This window comes from Lagenorhynchus albirostris, chromosome 9, assembly GCF_949774975.1.
Source record: "Lagenorhynchus albirostris chromosome 9, mLagAlb1.1, whole genome shotgun sequence".
NCBI classification, from domain to species: domain Eukaryota; kingdom Metazoa; phylum Chordata; class Mammalia; order Artiodactyla; family Delphinidae; genus Lagenorhynchus; species Lagenorhynchus albirostris.
In genome coordinates, this window is record NC_083103.1 from 13564627 (window position 1) to 13586177 (window position 21551).

The following is a 21551-nucleotide window of genomic DNA, read 5'->3' on the forward strand; positions in this document are numbered from 1 at the left end:
GGCTCTGACTTTCATAGAAAAACAAGTCCAACCATAGGTTTAAATATTCACTGCCATACACTTATGTAATCATAGTTGATTTAAACCAAGGATTCCACAATTATTCATATGACTTGGCCCATATGGCAAAAGTCTTCCAACTAATTTTACAACCAGAATCTACTGCATGGATTATTCTTACATAGCAATGGTTGAGAGGAAGGAGTGAGAGTGGTGGAAATGATTTTTAGATTTAGGAAAATATGCCTTCTAAAGCATTCAAAATTCAGTTTTAATTCTTCATTTACCCAGAAGGGAACAATAAGTGAAAGTGAGACATTTCAGAGGTAGTTGATGCTTACGGAAAGATGCGCAAACTGCTGTCCATTCCAGTCCGCAGTCTTTGTTCCCACCCCAAGGGAACATACTGTGCCAATAACCTGGCATAATAAGTTTGACATTTCTGCAAACAGGCTTGCAAAAAAAAATTTTTTTTGAACAAGTAGCTGAGGAAAATTGGAAGCTACTTTTTAGTTACACCCCCAGTACCGCCCCCAAATTTCACAGTTTGGTTTACAACAGACAGAAGTATCCCTTAAAATGGGCAAGCTGCAAGCTGTTATGCTATATTTCCAAAAAGGGAGAAGCACGGAAGTTATTTCTAACAGTTCTAGGCTCAAGAGAATGGATATAGTACCTTGAGGGCAAAAAACTTAATGAACTTGTCCAGGTCCTTTCTGTCCTGGGAATTGAGATCAGTTTCCATTGCCTATAGGAATCTAAAACAGGAAGGAAAAAAAAAAGTGTTGAAAAATGTGACTAATATCTTTTAAAAGGGATTGCTACAACAAAGCATACAGAGATGGTATTGTCTACTAGCTGTATGAATAGTCACGTAGGAGGTAAAAAAAAATTTCCCCCCTGACTAAAAGACACCAAAGTGAAAAATACATACTATCTTTTGAGCAAAATAAATTCCACACAAAGAGCTAAATCTATAGACCTTAAAAATAGATGAGACAAGCCATTTTACCTGAATCTGAAACTTTGAGCTTTTAAATATAACTTATATATTAAAAAAGTTATATTACTTACCTATTAAAAAAGTTTTATTACCCAGCATATTGAAGACTAAGTGCTAATGAGACAAAAAGTTTATTAAAACATAAAGTGAGTTAACATTCCTTCAAAGGGCCAGTAAATCAATTTAACTTTGGGCGGGAGTGGGGTAGGGGTGGGGGTGGGTTTTGGACCCCTTCTGAGAATCCAATGACATGACAAGCCCTTTCTCCAAAAAAATGCACAAATATAGAAACTTTGGGTATATTCAGGGAGTTCATGAGTTTCACGAAGTACATCATAAACCCCCAGGTTAAAATGTTTTGAGAAGGGGCTGGTATGAGGAAGAAAGCATTTACAGAGAGAAGAGCATGAACAAAGGCGTATAAGCCACAGAGAGCAAACTGGGTTTGCAACTATTAAGTATGCCAATTTTCCAGCGGTTGTGTATGGCTGGCTGGGGCCAGATCATGAGAGACTTAAATACAGTGCTAGAGACTGACCTGCATCTAATATGCCAGAAATGGGAGCACCCTCAAGGCTTTTGAGGAGAGGAAGCAACACAATCCAAATGGTGCTTTAGATGATAGCTTTGCTGGCATATTGTAGAATAGTTTTGAGTATGGAAAGCAGGGAAACCAATTAGGTCCTTGGCAATAATTCAGGCTTGTGGTCAAGGCTAAAACTCTAATACAGATACAGACATGATTTGGAAATAGTATGGATGGGAAGTATTTTAAAGGAAGGATTTAAGGACTGAGTACAAAAAGTTTAATGGGCTTTCAGAAAAACAAGAAAGCCAGAGGGACAGCTAGTTTTAAGGAAAGGTATAAACAAAAGGATAGAGTTGAAACAGGAAATAATACAAGTTAAAAAAAAACATTGTTCTCTATTGAGGTATAACTTACATGTAGTGAAATGCACGAATCTTAGGTGCATTTCAATAAACATTTTGTATGTAAACACTCATATAATGACAACCCAGATCAAGTTATAGTACATTTCCAATAATCCAGAAGGTGCCTTTGTGTTCCCTTGGTCAATAAAACCACCAAAAAGCAACCATGATTCTGACCTCTATCACCATAGATTAGTTTTGTTTGTTTGTTTGTTTATTTGCTTTTTTAAGAAAATGTTGGGGGGTAGGAGTTTATTAATTAATTTATTTATTTTTGCTGTGTTGGGTCTTCGTTTCTGTGCCAGGGCTTTCTCTAGTTGTGGCAAGCGGGGGCCACTCTTCATTGTGGTGCACGGGCCTCTCACTGTGGCGGCCTCTCTCTTTGCGGAGCACAGGCTCCAGACGCGCAGGCTCAGTACTTGTGGCTCACGGGCCTAGACGCTCCACGGCAGGTGGGATCCTCCCAGACCAGGGCTCGAACCCATGTCTCCTGCATTAGCAGACAGATTCTCAACCACTGCACCACCAGGGAAGCCCCTAGTTTTGTTTGTTTTGAATTTCTTATAAATGGAATCAAATAGTATTAACTCTTCTGTTGTGTACCTTCCTTTATTCAACATTATGTCTGTAAGATTCATTTATAATGCTGCATGTAGCAGTTTATTCTTTTTCATTGTTATGTAGCACTCCATTTTATGAATATGCCACAATTTATAAATTAAACTGTTGATAAATATTTGGGTTGTTTCCTGCTTTTAGCTGTTATATTCTTTTTTTTTTTTTTTTGGCTGCATTGGGTCTACGATGCTGCGCACGGGCTTTCTCTAGTTGCGGCGAGTGGGGGCTACTCTTCCTTGTGGTGCGTGTGCTTCTCATTGCATTGGCTTCTCGTTGCGGAGTACGGGCTCTAGGGCATGCAGGCTTCAGTAGTTGTGGCTCATGGGCTATAAAGCGCAGGCTCAGTAGTTGCTGTGCACGGGCTTAGTTGCCCAACGGCGTGTGGGATCTTCCCGGACCAGGGCTCAAACCCGTGTCCCCTGCATTGGCAAGTGGATTCTTAACCACTGTGCCACCAGGGAAGTCGGTTATTATATTCTTACATGAGAGTTTTCGTGAATATAAATACTCACTGCTATCAGATGTAGAGCCAGGAGTGTTGTTGTTGGGTCACAGAGTATGCATATGCAGGCATACCTTGTTTTATTGCACCTTGCTTCACAGATATTGCCACCTCCTCTTCTTAAAAAACAAATTGAAGGGGCTTCCCTGGTGGCGCAGTGGTTAAGAATCCGCCTGCCAATGCAGGGGACACGGATTCCAGCCCTGGTCCAGGATGATCCCACGTGCTGTGGAGCAACTAAGCCCATGCGCCACAACTACTGAGCCTACCCTCTAGAGCCTGCGAGCCGTAACTACTGAGCCCACGTGCTACAACTACTGAAGTCCATGCACCTAGAGCCCATGCTCCGCAACAAGAGAAGCCACCGCAATGAGAAGCCCACGCACTGCAAAGAAGAGAATAACCCCCGCTCGCCGCAACTAGAGAAAGCCCGCGCACAGCAACAAGACCCAATGCAGCCAAAAATAAATAAATAAAATAAATAAATTTATTAAATAAAAAAATTGAAGGTTTGGGTCAACCCTGTGTTGAGCAAGTCTATCAGCAACATTTTTCCCATGGCATTTGCTCACTTCGTGTCACAGTGTCATATTTTGGTAATTCTCAAAATATTTCAAACCCTCCACCAGCAAAAAGATTACAACTCACTGAAGGCTCAGATGATGGCTAGCATTTTTTAGTAATAAAGTATTTTTAAATTAAGGTATGTACATTGTTTTTTTTAAGACATAATGCTATTGCACTCTTAATAGTCTATAGTTTAGTTTAAACACACTTCTATATGCACAGGGAAACAAAAAAATTCATGTGATTCACTTTATCACAGTGATCTGGAACCAACCCACAATATATCCAAGGTATGCCTGTGTTTAGCTTTGATAGATACTGCCAAACAGTTTTCTAGGATCTGTACCAATTTACATCACCACCAACAGTACCTTAGAGCTCCCAGTGTTCCACATCTATACTACCACTTCGCATTGCTGATTCCTTAGCCATCTTGGTAGGAGTGTGGTGGTATTTCATTTAATCTGCATTGAATGACTGATGATTAAATTAGAGATGAAATGATGACTGCCTTTCCTCCAATGATACCTTTTCATATGTTTATTACACATTTGGATATCCTCTTTCATAAAGTGCTAGTTCAAGCCTTTTGCCCACTTAAAAAATTAGGTTGTCTTTTTCTTACTGAATTGTGGGAGTTTTAAAAAATATATAGTGGATTCAGTACATTGTTGGATATGTACTGCAAATACCTTCTCCCAGTTCGTGGCTTGCCTTTCTTGTGGAATTTGTTTCTTATCGTGAGAGTCACGACATACTAACGGACAATGGCCAGACTATATATATAAAGATAGAGCTCTGACCCACAATCTGCAAAAATCCAGCCCAGAAAGCCAACCTACTATCTACACTTACCAGTCAAGGAAGTCAGACTATCTCTAGCAACCAGTCCAGGAAGTCAAATGATAACCCCTGTAAAAACTGGCCCCAAACAGCCAGGACTTGATTAACTGACAGCTTCCCTAATTTTTATCCCTGCTTCCAACTTAGGACCAACCAGAGAAAGCCAAATATGTACCCCAACCAATCATATAGAGTACCCCCACTTGTAGTCAGGCTGCCTACAGCTTCCTTGTGCCAACAGCCCCAAATCAGGACATTCCTGAAGGCTTCCCTGCCTTTTTTCCATTATAAAGCTTCCCCAGTGGTCTACCTACCTTTGCATCTCTGCCAAAGGCAAGCGCTGGAACTGACTCCTCTGCTACCTGAAAGCTCTGAATAAATGGCCTTCACCTGTTCTCTCATCTGGGTGGTTTTTATGTCCACATTAAATACAGATTTATTGAGGTATAATTGACAATATCAGAAGTATAAGATAAGTTTTGACAGGTTTATAACTGTAAAATCATCACCACAAAATAGTGAACATAACAATTACTCCCCCAAAGTTTCCTCATGTTCCTTCATACTCCCTCCCTCCAGCCGCGCCCCCATAATCCCCCATACCTAAACAACCTCTGATATGCTTTCTATCACTAAAGATCCCTACCTGCATTTTCCAGAGTTTTATATAAATTAAATCATACAGTATGTACTCTTTGGCTTCTTTCACTAAACACAATCATTTTGAGATTCACCCATGTTATATATTTTTTCACCCACGTTATATTCTATGTCAATAGTTCATTTCTTTTTTCTTTAATTTTTTTTTTGATGTGGACTATTTTTTAAAGTCTTTATTGAATTTGTTACAATATTGCTTCTGTTCCATGTTTTGGTCACAAGGCCATGTGGGATTCTAGCTCCCCACAGGGATCGAACCTGCATCCCCTGCATTGGAAGGTGAAGTCTCAACCACTGGACTGCCAGGGAAGTCCCGATGGTTCATTCCTTTTTATTGCTGAGCATCATCCTCTTATGGAGCTTCCTGATGATCAGAGGTTCTTTATTTTAGTAAGTCCAATTTATTAACATTTTCTTTGATGGTTAGCACTTTTCTGTGTCCTGTTAAAAATTTTTTTGCTGATCTCAAAGTCATGAAAATATTCTCCTACATTTTCTTCTAGAAACATTACTCTTTACCTTTCACAGTTAGATTCGTGATCCATCGAAAATTAATTTGTATATGTGGTGTACGTTAGGGATCAAGGTTCACTATTTTTTGCCTATCAGTTCAGTTTATTTAATAGGTTGAGTTAGAAACACCTGAAGATCTGTCTGAAAATGCTAAATCTGAAGCTAATGGAAAAGGTTAAGACTGAGATTAAAGTTGGAGATAAATCTCAAAAAAGAAGGAATTATTAAAACTATAGCAACAGATGAAATCACCAAGGGAGATAACAGAAAAAAAAAAAACAACGACCTTGGAAAGCATTTGCATAAAAGAACCACAAAAAGAAATGCAAGAACTAATCAGAGAAATAGGAGATAAAATGATTTCTGAGAAGTTTTCATTGAAACTGAGGGGAAATTAAAGTTTCAAGATTGAAGGGATGGTCAAACAGTGTAAGTTCTTGTGGAGGAGGCAAAACTTTACCTCTACGCATATTAAACTTTGAGCTGGGACTCCTTCAACAAAAAGACAGATTAACAAGAGCAAAACAGTTTACTGACTAATGCAGCACCTACCACAGAGGAGAAACCCCAACAAAAAATAACTCAAAGCAGTGGCTTAGAACTATGGCTCATATGGGGTCTTCAACAAAGAATAATAACTTCATAGAGAAATGACAGGACAAAGGAAAGCAGTTTTAGGCATTCAAGGGTGCAGGCTGCGGGAGGAAACTAAGGGAGCAAGGTTTGTTTGCAGATTTCTCTGGTGTCTTCTCAGGTCTGATAAGAATCTGTCTCCAGTAAAAAAGGGGAATTTATATCCTGCCTTTAGGCAGAAAACGGGAGGGCAGTGAAAGGTTCTCCTGCATTTGCTGCTTCTTAACTGCCTTCAGCTCAAAATAATTATGTCAAAGAGGCATATTTTGGGATGACATATTCTGGATTCCTTCATTCTCAAGAGGAAAAGGCCACTGGACTTGGCATTACGTTGTTAATGACCTTTGAGAGGAGAGTTTCTTAGGGTGGTAGTGAGGAATGGATTCAGCTACTTCTGAGATGTTAGACAGGAAAAGAGCTCAAGCTTTTCTGTTAAAAGGATTTTCCCTGTAGGGGAAAATTCCTATCCCTGTAGGATAGGAATACCTGAGCAAATTTATAGGTGGGGGTGGGAAGAAACCAATGAAGGAGAAATAAAACCTTTGAGAAGAAATAACTGATGAGATCCACAGGAGAATCTACTGATCAAATTACAAAGGACTCATCTTTGGGGGCCTATCAAATAATATGCTTGACATGTACACCCACCTTCACGCCTTCCTAATTTTGGTTGAAAAGAACACTAACAAATATTAAAGTAAAAATAAAAAGACCTTTTAAAGGGTTAAACAGCTCAAGGCCCTGAAGCAACAGAGCAACAGATCTGAGATAAGCACAGTGCTGGAGGATTGGGCTGCCCCTATCTTACACTGAAGTGGGGAAGTGCTCCCACTACCAGAGCATCTACCAAAGCACAAACATTATAAAGACACAATGACTCTTGTGACTTTTTGTACCACTGGAAGCACTCAAAGGATTATGTAACTAGAGTTAGTTATTGAGCCAAAAGGGTGGTCTCCACAGAGAAAAAGTTCTCTCAAAGGTATCAGAGCTTATTGTCCTCTTAGGCCTAGGCTATCTATCAAGGATATTAGTTCATCCTTTACAATAGAAATGTAATAGAAAGTTTACTTTTGCTTTGCACTTTGCAAAATTCCTTCTTTGAGTGCTCCAAGGAATATAAATGGAAATTTGGTACAAACATTAAAAACACTGAATTTTTTCTTTTTTTCTGCCCTTTACTACGCTAGCCAATTACTGAATCCTTCAAACTTACGCTGATACAAAATCCTTTATATTAGCAGCATTTTCATTTCCATAGATAACCACCTTAATCCAAGTCTCATTCCTTATCTGGAAGAGACTCTCTTGGTTAGTTACTTTACCTTTGAAGAGGATAGGCTATGCCATCCTAAAATATGCCACTTTGGCATAAAGATTATTTTTAGCTGAAGACATTTGAGATTCAACAGATGTAGAAAAGAAATCTTCTCAGAGCTTCCCTTATCTGACTAAAAGCGGAAACTTCTAAGAAATGAGGACTGCCATAAATTCCCATTTCAGGTTGGCTTCTACCCCAGGAGAGAGACCTAACATAAACCTAATATAAATCCCCTATCTGGGGGAGTTTCATAGTCATGAAGAAGATGGAAAGACCATTTGCACCCACACAAGATAAAGTCTGTTATGACAAACTTTCTTATTTCCCATTTGTTCTCCTAAACACCCATTCTTCTTTCCTAAAGAAACTAATTTTTCTTCCTATAAAACCTTTCTCCCCTCTCTTTCTCCTACTGAGTTAGACATTTAAGTCCCAAATTTTTACCACCTCCTTGAGCTATTCATCACTGAGCACTCCTGTGGTATACACTTTGCAGGCATTAATAAACTCTGTCTTTTCTCTTGCTAATCTATCTTTCGTTGGTTTAATTTGCACGCCCCCATCTGCTGAATCCAAGAGGTTATAGGAAAAGTTTCTTCCCCAACATCTCCTTCTAGATTATACTGTAAACCTCAGGTAAACCACTGAAAGGCTAGTCTAATAAAGCATTACGTCATCATATTGCTCCTACGTGCCAGAACTTCGGGCAGACTCCTCAGTCTGACCTTCAAGAGTCCACATACAAAGTCAGCGGGGAAAATAGGTAAAATGATTTTGCAAAGGTGATCAGAGGCTTGCTGGTACTTTCAGGAAAGATCTTGGTCACTGAAACTAGCAAATAAATGGTGATCCTGGACAAGGATCTAGTCCTTGGATGTACATGCTCAGGAAACTAATTTTATTAGTTCAGTCAAGGTTTGGGGGACTTCACTTACAAGAGACAGTTTACATACCATAAATCCCATTTATTAATTGAGAAATAAAACTGCCAAGTCGATAAAAGAAGCATCAAGTGATCAACATGTTGCCTTTCCTACAAGGAGACCATTTTGGGAAAATAAAATCATATCAACCCACTATTAGCTTCATATATCCTTCTCTACCTCAGGAACAAGCACATTGGAATTCTGCCACCAAGAGTCTAGAGAGGGCCTTCTTAGTTGACAATGAACGTATGTGACTTTCTTTCCTTTAGACTTTACAGACCACTGCCCATATCAGTCATTGTCACCAACATGTTATAACTGCCAAAGACCCTTGATGGAACAGGTTTTAAGAAAATGTATCAGCTGCTAGAAGACTAAGCCAAAGTAGGGCTTTTAGGTTACCACTTCATTTAAGTCAAGGCCACTTTACCTCTCAGCATTCTAGTCTCTCAATTACAAAGCAAACTCTTCTGCAACTGAAATAGGAGGGAAGGAGGCAGGGCACAACCTTTGAAAGAATGACATAGCCTGAGGACATGACGTAAACTGATTAGAACCAAATGGGTCCAAGATGGCAGACAAGTCGACTTCCACTAGACCTTGAGCCTCAGTACACGCTCACATCAGCAAGCTAAATAACACACCCACAGGCGCCAGGACAGTTTCAAAACGGACTATAAGGATCAAAAAGTAGGCAGTGGCCCAATTCCTGGAAATCCCCACCCCTTCCTAAAATAGCTGGAATACTCCTCCCACTCATTAGCCTATGAAATTACCCACTCCTATAAAAACTGACAATCCCATACCCTGGTGCCTCTCTCACCTTCTGAGATGACACACGCTTTGTCTGTGGAGTGTTTCCCCCAAGGCCGCTCTCACCTTCTGAGATGGCCCACACTCTGTCTGTGGAGTGTGTTTCTCTCTAAATAAATCCACTTCTTACGTATCACTTTGTCTCTCACTGAATTCTTTCTGCTATGAGACATCAAGAACCTGAGCTTCATTAAGTCCTGAAACCATGTGTGTGATCTCAGTTGGAAGACCATGGGTTTTGTCTGGTTCGAGTTCCGGCACATGGGTTCAAGTGCCAATCTGAGGTGCAAGGTTTCACAAGCATTCAAATCTCATGTCCCTTTCCTGTTAATATGTTGAATAAGCAAGCTCATCAGCGCTACTTATTACCTTATTAAAGTTTTTTGCCTTAGGGACATAAACCAATTACTATGTATGATTTTTGGATATTTACAAAAAGTTCTATGTGGTTCCCACCCACATATATTTGATTCAATTTACCAGAGGTCACCTCTAAAATGGCTTAATTAGGCCAAAAGTATATTTATGAATCATAATGCTCCTAATATTGCTGTCCCTTCAAGTTTCATCAGAATCTATTTCCCCAGACTTGCCACTTGTAGCTTTTCTTGTCTGAGAAATACCTCACTTAATTAAGGCCTTTCTTCAAGGCTTAAGACATTTAACAAATAACAAAAACTATTTACTGGACCTTGATTAGCAATTTCAATTTAGCAACATTCTCTACACATCATTTTCATTAACAGAAGTTCATAACAACAAATAATTCTGTCAGGTTCCCACAGTGTTTAGAACATGTGCAGACTTGTGCCAAACTAAAATGTTTTTAAACAATTATCTGAAAATAGAATGGATAAGCAAAATGTGGTATATACATGCAATGAAATATTATTCCACCTTAAAAAGGAAGGAAATTCTGACACATGCTACAACATGGATGAACTTTGAGGACATTATGCTAAAGTGAAAAGAACTAGTCACAAAAAGACAAATACTGTATGATTCCACTTATATGAGGTACTTAGAGTAGTCAAAATCGTAGAGACAGAAAGTATAATGGTGCTTGCCAGGAGCTGGGAGGAAGAGAGAATGGGGAGTTGCTGTTTAATAGGTAGAGTTTCAGTTTTACAAGATGAAAAGTTATGGGGACAGATGATAGTGAAGGCTGCACAGCAATGTGAATGTATTTAATGCTGCTGAACTGCACACTCAAAAATGGTTAAGATGGTAAAATTCTGTTGCTTGTATTTTAACACACACAGAAAAAGAAAAAAAGATGCCATTACTAAATAAAGTTTCCCATTATTATGTAACGGTTGTAGATAATCACCAACTCCCAAATACTAGACAGAAGATTCTACAACACTGTTCAAGTGCAAATGATACAATCAGGTAAGGGAAAAGTACAGTTATCTGGATAGACAGGTTTTTTAGATCTTTTACTTACTTTCATACTGAAATGCTAATTTTAAATTTTAAAAATACGAGTTCTTCTTAGGCAGACAAAACCCATTTATCTCAACTACTTTCCCAATCCTCAATTAAAAGCACAGAAATATAAAAGCTATAAATAAACCCAGAAGAAGAAATAACAATGAAAGATGTCAACAAAATATTGGGGGGGAAAAGTAAACAGACTGGTAAAGGATAAAGGTTCAATGTTTATTTCTGCTCACTCCTAAAAAAAGGGTGGAGGACTTAAAAAGCATACACACAGACAAGAGATAACAACATCAAAGTTCGGGAGGGTAGAAAGTAGAAGGAATAGATAACTGACTAAGCAGAGCACAGCTGATATCCAAGCCAGCAGCGGGAGAAACCCTAAACAAAGAAAGCTCTTCTGAACCAAAGAACCTAAGAAAGTCTAAGGAATTAGTCACCAGGTAGCTACTAAAGTAGGGTGGCAGATGGGGCTGAAAACAGGAGGATTATTTGAAAGTCCACGGAAGAAGCAGTTAGACCCCACTCTAAGCCCTACACCCACTCCATGACCCCACTCAGACCAGAACTGCCGTTCCTTCCTAACGTTAGAAGGCTGCACATTGGGAGGTCCCCAAATGGTGGAGTAGGAAGACCCTGATCTCACCTGCTCTCACAAAACTTACAATTATGTACAGAACAACTATTGAGGAAAAAGACCCTGACCCTAACTGACCCTAACCTACCAGAAAAGATCTTCTACAACTAAAGATATAAAGAAGGAACCACAACAAGATGGGTAAGAGTGGGGAGTCCCAGTACAGTCACAACCCATGCCCCCGGTTGAGGAACCCACAAACATAAGAATAATTACCATTGCAGAGATTCTCCCCAAGGAGCACGGGGTCTGAGTCCCACACTGGACTAACCAGCCTGGGGGTCCTATGCCAGGAAGACAAGCCCCCAGAATGTTTGGCTTTGAAGGCCTGTGGGGCTTACATCTAGGAGCACCAGAGGGCTGTGGGAAATAGAATGGAATCTCTTAAAGGGCACACAAACTCTCACATGTACCGGGACCTTTAAGGCAGAAATAGTAATTTCAAAGGAGCCTGGGTCAGAACTACCTGCTAATCTTGAAGAGTCTCCTGGAGAGGCAGAAGGCAACTGGAGTTCACCCTGGGGACATAGATACTTGTGGCAGCCATTTTTGGGAGCCTGTTCTACCACATGGACACTGGTGCAATCACCATTTTGGAATCCTCCCTCTACCACTAGCATGGTGGGTGTGTGTGTGTGTGTGCCAAGGGAAGCCCCTGTTCAATGTTCTTGTCTTAAGAGATACAAGTAACTTTTCTCAAGAGTCCAGGGGAAAAGAAAAAAGTAAGAAATCCTGTGTTGTTCTATTATACAGTATGTGATACATACAGAAAGAAGTAAAGCAATGTGGCCAACAGAGAACAATGTATGAATGTAGGTGAAGAGTATATGAAAGTTGGGGCTTCCCTGGTGGCGCAGTGGTTGAGAGTCCGCCTGCCGATGCAGGGGACACGGGTTCGTGCCCCGGTCCGGGAAGATCCCACATACGGCAGAGCAGCTGGGCCTGTGAGCCATGGCCGTTGAGCCTGTGCGTCCGGAGCCTGTGCTCCGCAACGGGAGAGGCCACAACAGTGAGAGGTCCGCGTACCGCAAAAAAAAAAAAAAAAAAAAAAGGAGTATATGAAAGTTCACTTTAATATTCTTACAATTTTTCTGTATATCTTACATTTTTCAAAAAAAATCTAACAAACAAAATCCATTCTCATCAAATGGTCTATAGCAGGGTAAAGTTCTTAACTAACTTTCACCCAGCATAAAAGTTTTCTATCTCCTTGTAGACCTATTTCAAATACAGTTTTTCAAACATCTGAATGACTGCTCTAGCTATACTTCCAAGTTCCCATCACAGGATATCCTTGCCTTGAGAGTGAAGGAGACAAGGAGTTCAATGCACTGCGCCATGTCAGATATGAGTTTCAAAACTCGGAGGACATCCAACAACAATGTGGACTAAACTAATGTTATCAGTCACACCCCACCCCTGCCCACTACAGGTACATAAAAATGCAAATAAGATAAGACAATAAAAAGGTTTTGATACGCAGCTAAACCAGAAAGATTGAAAAATCCCAGGTTCCAGAAAAAAAGGTAAGTTAAAGCCATAGATATAAGGGAAAATTGATGCCAGGGAGCTGAGGTTTATGGAGAGCAAGGTCAGATTCTTATAATGAACACATGAGAACAAGAGTGGGGTGTGAGGGAATCATACCTCAAGCTTACGGGCAGGTAGAAACCTCCCCTGCAGAAAACCCCAGAGCCAAGTGCTCCTTGATCAGAGGCCAGAAGAATCCTAGAGAAGCAATGAAGAGCTTTGCCATCTATCATGGCAAGGTTGGGAGGTGGGGAAGTTACTCTCAAACCTTCAAAAGAATACATCAGTAAGGTACACAGATATAAGATCCAAAATTACACTACCTACATGGATGGTAAGGAAACAAAAAGCCAAGAAATTAACCTAAAAACGTGTCCAAAACCACTGAAACTCCTAGAAACAGGCAGAAGGAAGCCCGAAGGAGAGAAGCTTTCACAGACTTGGATCATCAACAGCCTACTGCCAGGCCATTCATAACCCTTCCTTCCAACTTTTAGCTAGATGAACTCAGAATTTAAAAATCTGCAGGTTGCACATGGAAATAAAACACCAAGAACTCAAAAGAACAAGACAATGTGAGAGACTACACATCTGAGATAGGAGACTGGGCAAGCTAAGAAGAAATACCCTTATTTATGAACTTGTTAAACACATTGACTTAGAATGTTAAGGCAGTAGGTTAAAATTTTTTAAAGAATCACTTTATATAGTTTTTCTTAACAGAGTTATAATTCACATACCATAGAATTTACCATTTTAAAGTGTACAATTCAGTGCTTTTTAGTATATTCACAAGGATGTGCAACCATCACCACATTTTTATCACATTGAAAAGAAATCCCACATCCGTTATCCATCACTCCCCTTCCCCTTCTCCCTGTCCTTGGCAACTACTAGTAGGTTTTATTGCTATGGACTTGCTTATTCTGGAAGTTTCACATAAAGGAAATCCTATGTCACCTTTTTGTGACTTGCTTCCTTCACTTAGCATGTTTTCAAGGTTCACTCTGTATTTTAGCATGTGTCAGTATTTCATTCCTTTTTATGGCTGAATAATATTCCACTGAATTGGCAGACTACATTTTGTTAATTGACTCATCAAGTGATGGACATCTAAGTTGTCTCCACTTTTTGGCTACTGTGAATAATATTCCTGAGAACACTCATGGGTAAGTTTTGGTGTTAACATAAGATTCTCTTGGGTATATACCTACAAATGAAATTGCTGGATCATATGGTGATTCAACATTTAATTTTTTTGAGGAACTGCCAAACTGTTTTCCAAGGCAGCCATGCCATTTTACATTTGGTAATGGCTTAATTTTAAGATTAGGGTATATAATGAGTATGGAGATGACAGACATTATGAATGGGTCTTTTTTTTTCTTTTTTCTCCAAGTATTTCCTTGTTACTCCTTTCCCTTTTAATCCATAATATACAACCCAGATAAATAGGCTATTGCTGTATTCTTTAAGGTTTTTTTTTAATTTACAAAAACAACGGATAGTTCTTCTCTCAGAAGACAAATGTAGTTGTAATTTGTATGACTTCAAGCTAATTTTAAAAAGTTTTTATTATGAAAAATTTTACACATCACTCAGCTTCAACAGTGTAGAATAAGGTCTGCCCTTAGCCTCTGCCAGAAACACAGGTAATTTCTCCCTGGAAGAAAATAATGTTGTCCTAACCCATAAATTATCTCTATAATTTTTCATATACAATTTCTGGCACATGTTAAAGTAAACCAGGCACTCAAGGAGACAAACACAAATGATCAAAATCCAAAAGATATTAGAAACACATTAACAGTTATCAGACACAGACCTTAAAATTACTATGCTTAATATGTTCAATTAAATGAAGCACAAAATTGAGAATTTGGACAGAGAACAAAAATGTATAAAAAGTAGGTAAGTATGATCCAGCCAGATTTAGTAGGGAAATATAAAAGTGAGCAAAAGAGAATAACAGTAGATTATAGTAGGGAGTCAATGCAGATTCTTCTATAGGTAAAAATTTAGGGACATTAATCTGAATATAGAGAGGGGGAGATGAAATAAAGGGATTAGAGGCAGGAAGACCCGCTAGGAAGCCCTTTCAGTAATCCAGATGAGAGTTTGTGATAGCACTGGATTAAGGTGAGGCAGTCAATAAAGGAAGGAAAGAGCAAATAATTTCAAAGAAACAACTGAATAATTTGGCAAGAGATTATACAAAAATGACCCCAGATAATATCTCCAGCCCCTAAAACTGGGAAAAGTTAATTAACATCAATTACTGAAAAAATAATTATGCTTTCCAATTTTTAACAGTTTTTAAATGTTCTGGATTCAGGCTTAAAAGCTCAGTATGGCAAATCAGGAACAGTTAATAAGAAAAAACAGTTAAGGGAGTTCCCAGCGGTCCAATGGTTAGGACTCTGCGATTCCACTGCAGGGGGCACGGGTTCAATCCCTGATCAGGAACTGAGATCCCGAAAGTTGGGTGGTGCAGCCATAAAACAACCCCACCCCCCCAAAAAAACCAGTTAGGTACAAGTTCAAAGGTAAAGAGAACAAAACTGTAATTTCCCCACTTTCTAGGCATCAGAATTAGTAAATCATAAAGATCTTTTTTTCCATTTAGAAAGTTCTTTGTAGACAAATGAGAAACAGAATGGAAAAGTTTAAACAACTGAAATAGTCTTCTACCAAAACAGTTACAAAGAAAGTCTGAAAATAAAGAAGAAAGCAGAGATACACTCACTTGGGAGGGAGGGGGGAAAGAGGAAGAAAAAAGAAAGAGGGCTTCCCTGGTGGCACAGTGGTTGAGTCTGCCTGCCGATGCAGGGGACACGGGTTCGTGCCCCAGTCCGGGAAGATCCCACATGCCGTGGAGTGGCTGGGCCTGTGCGTCCGGAGCCTGTGCTCCGCCAAAAAAAAAAAAAGAAAGAAAGAAAGAAAAGAAAAATAAAGCAGGGCCTTCCCTGGTGGCGCAGTGGTTAAGAATCCGCCTGCCAATATAGAGGACACAGGGTCGAGCCCTGGTCTGGGAAGATCCCGCATGCCATGGAGCAGCTAAGCCCATGCACCACAACTTCTGAGCCTGCTCTCTCGAGCCCGCGAGCCACAAATACTGAAGCCCACGTGCCACAACTGCTGAAGCCTGCACGCATAGCGCCTGTGCTACGCAACAAGAGAAGCCACCACAATGAGAAGCCCGCTCACTGCAACGAAGAGTAGCCCCCACTCGCAGCAACTAGAGAAAGACCGTGCGCAATGAAGACCCGACGCAGCCAAAAATAAAATAAATACATTTAAAAAAAAGAAAAAGAAAGCAGAAGTGTCGATATTTATGACAATTCCAGACCAGAAGTGATGAAATGAGATTAAAAGGGACATTCAGTAACGATAATCTCTGAAAATATGATAGCCATAAACCTTTACATGTAAACAATATAGCAATAAAATACATAAAGCAAAAATTCCTAGAGATACTAGGAGAGCTTGATAAAACCAAAACTATACCTGAAGATTCAACATACCTCTTTGATATATCAAGTAGATATAAAAAATTTTTGAGGATCTGAATAATAAAAACAAGTCATTCATATATATATATATACATATATATGGTGGCATATAGTGCGAGTCACTCAATCTTTCTGTACTTCAGATTCCTTTCTCATAGGGTTGTGGTGAGGATTAAATGAGATAGTTCCTGTAAAGAGTACTTGCCACATATGAGATCCTGTAAAGAGTACTTGCCACATATGAGATCCTCAATAAAGCTCTTAGTAATCTAACCTTTCACATTATTCTCTTAGGTTCAAGGGACACCACAAACTGATCATGTTCTTGACCATTAAGAAACTTTTTTTCCAAGATGTTATTGCCCATAATTCAATAAACTAGAAACATAATAAAAAGTTAACCGTGTATACACTAGGAAGCTTTTTATAATAAACATTGAAATAAAAACCAGTTACAAACGATCTAGAAATTAACAAAATGAAGAATATTTGACAACAAATGAGACACAGCAAAAGAAGAATTCAGAGGAAAACTTATAGTCTTTATAATTTAAAAAAAAAATCTCAAATAAGCATGCAATTTAAGAAACCAGAAAGTAAAGTAAATCAAAAGAAAATGGGAAGTGGGAATAAAGATAAAAGACCAAAGCTGTGTTTGATTAACTAAGGAACAATTTAAAAACCAGTCTAAAGAATACATAAGGCCAATACCGATTTCTTGAAAATTCCAACAGAAGTAGATTAAAGCATAAAAACACCCTTAAGCTTATATTTAAAACAGGGCATTTAAACCTCCACAAGTATTTCTCTACATAATCTCTCCTAATGACATAATAGCTCTGGGCAATACAGGAGGAAGGTGAGGGTGGCGACAAACCACCCTGGAAAGCCTGGAAAGAATAATATGATTTTTAACTCTATTTCTTTCATATTTGTATGAATCAAAAGTCAAGAGTGAAAACTGTATTTTCCAAAATAAGAACACTGGGTTATCACTTCTATACATTCTTTATTTACCTTTATTTTTACTAAGATACTGTTGACAGACTGTGCATGTTGAGTTGTTTTTCTATGTAGTGGTGACTCACAATCTTCTCCCTTCTCTTGTAACCAAGGGCATATGGGGGACACCACCAGGGCAAAAGCAAATTTCTTGTGCCACCTATACTGGTATTTAGAGGCTTTCTCTAACAAACTGGCTCACATTTACTCTACAGTTAAAAACAATTATTTAAAATTAATTTTACATCCTCTTAAGGGATTTAAAATCTTTTTAAAGATTCAAAACTAATTTTACATCCCTTTAAGGATTTTAAATCGTTTTAAGATTTAAAACCCAAACTTCAAGTTGTTGTTTTGTTTTTTTTTGGTGAGGGGGGGGCGTGCACCACTTGGCATGCAGGATCATAGTTCCCTGACCAGGGATCAAACCCGTGACCCTCTGCGGTGGAAGCGTGGAGTCTTAACCACTGGACTTTGAGGAATTCCCAAGAAAAGTTTCTTTTTCCCCTTGGTCATAGAGGTCTAGTTAGCCTCCTCTGCATTCTCCCTTTGCATACACTGCCTTTATCCTGTCAGGGACTACCTGCAGTTTTTTGCTGTACGCGCGGGTCTCTCGCTGCTGCGGCCCCTCCCGTTGCGGAGCACAGGCTCCAGACGCACAGGCCCAGCGGCCACGGCCCACAGGCCCAGCCGCTCCGCAGCACGTGGGATCCTCCCGGACTGGGGCACAAACCCCCGCCCCCTGCACCGGCAGGCGGACTGCCAACCACTGCGCCACCAGGGAAGCCCTACCTGCAGTTTTTACTGCTCTCCACAATTTGACAAAGAGGAGGCAAGGACCAGTAACCCCGTGCACCCTCTCTTCTATTAAATCCATGCATGAAAAAATGAGGGCCTATGGAAATTTATTTTACTCAACACCCCAAGTTGGAAATTACTTCTAAATTATCCACATATAAAGTTTAGGCAAGCTTTTTCCAAGAATAAACTTTTAGTAAAGTATACATATTTTAAGACTCTAAAGTCAACATACAAGCCAAAAAAATCTTAAGCAATACAGTAGTTCAAATATTAGCTGAATAGCCTGCATTTCTTACTCAGTGAGTTTCTATACTTTTCTTCCATTAAAAAATAAAACCAGGGACTTCCCTGGTGGTCCAGTGGTTAAGATTCCTCGCTCCCAATGCAGGGGGCCTGGGTTCGATCCCTGGTCAGGGAACTAGATCGTGCATGCTGCAACTAAAGATCCTGCAGGCGGCAATGAAGATCCTGCGTGCTGCAGCTAATACCCAGTGCAGCCAAATAAATACAATTTTTAAAAATTTTTAATATTCATTTTTGGCTGTGTTGGGTCTTTGTTGCTGCGCGTGGTCTATCTATTGTTGTGGTGAGCGGGAGCTACTCTTCATTGCGGCGCGCGGGCTTCTCACTGCAGTGGCTTCTCTTGTTGCGAAGTACGGGCTCTAGGCACGCGGGCTTCAGTAGTTGCAGCATGCAGGCTCAGTAGTTGTGGCTCATGGGCTCTAGAGCACAGGCTCACTAGTTGTGACACATGGGCTTAGTTGCTCCACGGCATGTGGGATCTTCCCGGACCAGGGATCAAACCCATGTCCCCTGCATTGGCAGGCGAATTCTTAACCACTGCGTCACCAGGGAAGTTCCATAAATAAATATTTTTTAAATAAATAACAACAGGGCTTCCCTGGTGGCGCAGTGGTTGAGAGTCCGCCTGCCGATGCAGGGGACACGGGTTCGTGCCCTGGTCCAGTAAGATCCCACATGCCGCAGAGCAGCTGGGCTCGTGAGCCATGGCTGCTGAGCCTGCGCGTCCGGAGCCTGTGCTCCGCAACGGGAGAGGCCACAACAGTGAGGGGCCCGCGTACCAAAAAAATAATTAAAAAAAACCAAAAACCAAAAAACTTAATTTGAATAATAAAGGGTCATAGAGTGAGGAATGCAGTGCTCCAACCACAGTGTTATTTTCATCTCTTCTATAATAATGTAAAAAGTGTTTAAAAAGTAAAAGTTTTAGGAATTTCCAAGCATTACTAAGATTAAATAAGTTCCCTCCAGATAAAAATTCCAAAATAAATAACTTCCACTCCCAATGGAACAAAATGTAATTGCAGAGCTTTGGTAATGAACCTTATCAAGTGACAGCAATAAGTTCTATAGTGGTTGCACTTTCTGATTAGTCAAAATTATCTTTGAAAACTCACTCATGTAGTAGGACTCATGTCTTTGGAACCTCAATGTTAATGTCTTAGGCTTCTTTTTGCATTTAGGCTATGGACACCCTGCTCTGAGTCATGGAGGTCATAAGCTGATGCAGCTGGGTGGATGCAAGCAGGAAAGACAATGGAAAAAAGGGGATTTCTTGCCCCCACCTCCATACGGTACAATTCCAGTACGCGTATATGGCCGAACTGAATTGTGTCCAGCTGATTTTTAGTCCTTAAATAAAATAATATAATTTGGAGTATTTAGTAGCTGAAGATCTGCAGTTTTTGATCTGCAGTTTCCACTTGAGGGAAAAAAAATACAAATAATAAGAACTGTTAGGTGTAAGTAAAGAAATAGCAATTTTTATGAAATATAAATCTCAAAAGTTGCCATAGCCGTCTTAACTTCCGACCCAAAGGGTTACAATTTGAAAATGCACTACATGCATTTTACTACACAGGTCAATACATACGACCTTTGCTTCATCACTTATTCATCATCCCCTGGGTATGAAAAATATTAACTCAGGATTCCCTTCCACAAGCACTTACAAGACTTCTGCTCGGCTGAAAAATGGAGTTGAAAGAAACAAACAAAAACATATAATTTAATTGGAGCCATGATAGCCACACATGAAAGCACTAACACATAAAACAACACACAATAACCTGGAGTTAATTTAGTGTAAAGAAAGGACCTGTTGTTTCTTATTATTGCACATCTCCCATTGAAGGTGTTCAATAAATTATACCACCTTAGGAGATGACTTTTAAAGTAAGTGTAATGAAAAAATAGGCACTTTTGTTCTTTAAATATTCGTTCATTCACATCCATTCCCCCGCCCTCCACCCCTCTCTCTCTGGCTGTGGGATGGCCAGAGAGGAAGGAATACTAGAAGTGAAACGCTACACTGAATTGACCAGAAAAACTTGGTAAATAACTGAGTGAGAAAGTGAAAACTGAGATGAGTTAGTGATGAATCCAAGAAGGTGCTTAGCCACTTACCCAGAGATTTACTTAATGAGAATGGATCGCAGGTTTCCACAGGTCATTCCACTGCCAGTAAGAGAGTCGTGAACCTTGGGTCCCTTTTTGCACTAGTCAACAGTCACCCTCACCTACACGCGGAGTACATATTTGGCACTCAACAAATCTTGATTGAATGAAAACCTATCTCATTCATACTGGTACCCAACCACAGAGTTATGGGCCCACAAATTCCTTCCAAAATGCCTTTAACCCAAAGAGCTGAGAAAGCAGAGTCGAAAGCTCTGGGCATCTCTGTAAGGACTGGGAATGATCAAGGGCCAATGAAGCCTACAGTAACCCGACTTCCCAAAGAAAGCTTAGGGGACTGACCTACAGCTAATAGGCTTCGGCTTCGCCAGGACGTACCCGACAGGCCGCAGGCCGCAGGTCCACAGCCTCCCACCCGGGGGCGCTGAGAGATCCGGGGGTATCCCCCCTAAAGTTAGTACCTGTGAAGCTGCGACACAGAGAGTGGCTCGGGGCTCTCATTACGGAGGCCGGGGCCTGGGGCCGGCCAGCTGCGCCTCCTGGCTGAGAGCTCCGCGCTCCGGAGCTGCACTGACAGCACGGGTCGCAGATAATACCTCACGCCTCAGGAGCCTCGTGGCTCGCAGGCCCCGGGAGTTTCGTTCCCAAGACTGCGCGAGTTGTCGCACTCACGTCTACAGGCGCTCTTCAGGGCTTCCCTCACAGCTCAAGTGATCACTCCTGCCTTCAGCCCAGCAGCCTGTCGCTTCCCGGCGCCGCCATCGTTACTGTTTGTTTTCATCCGCTTCGGTGACGGCGGTGGGAGGAAGAGGGCTATGGGGGAAATACAGCTATCTAACCTCAGCCGCCCTTTCGGCA

General features: G+C 40.4%; 1 protein-coding gene across 7 annotated transcripts in view; it reads right to left on the minus strand.

The window, feature by feature from the left end:
- ATG13 (autophagy related 13) overlaps nucleotides 1-21510 on the minus strand; it is a 46382-nt gene extending 24872 nt beyond the window's left edge. For 2 of the 7 annotated variants that reach the window (XM_060159264.1, XM_060159262.1), the window contains exons 1-3: nucleotides 21155-21504; nucleotides 20682-20794; nucleotides 677-758 (exon numbers count right to left, since the gene is read on the minus strand). In XM_060159264.1, coding sequence (XP_060015247.1) covers nucleotides 677-745 — 69 coding nt within the window. In that variant the 5' untranslated portion in view covers nucleotides 746-758; nucleotides 20682-20794; nucleotides 21155-21504. Of the gene's footprint in view, nucleotides 1-676; nucleotides 759-20681; nucleotides 20795-21154 lie in introns of all 7 variants that reach the window. The other 5 variants (XM_060159261.1, XM_060159263.1, XM_060159265.1 and 2 more) reach the window with 5 other exon arrangements.
- Between the last annotated feature and the right edge of the window lie 41 nt (nucleotides 21511-21551).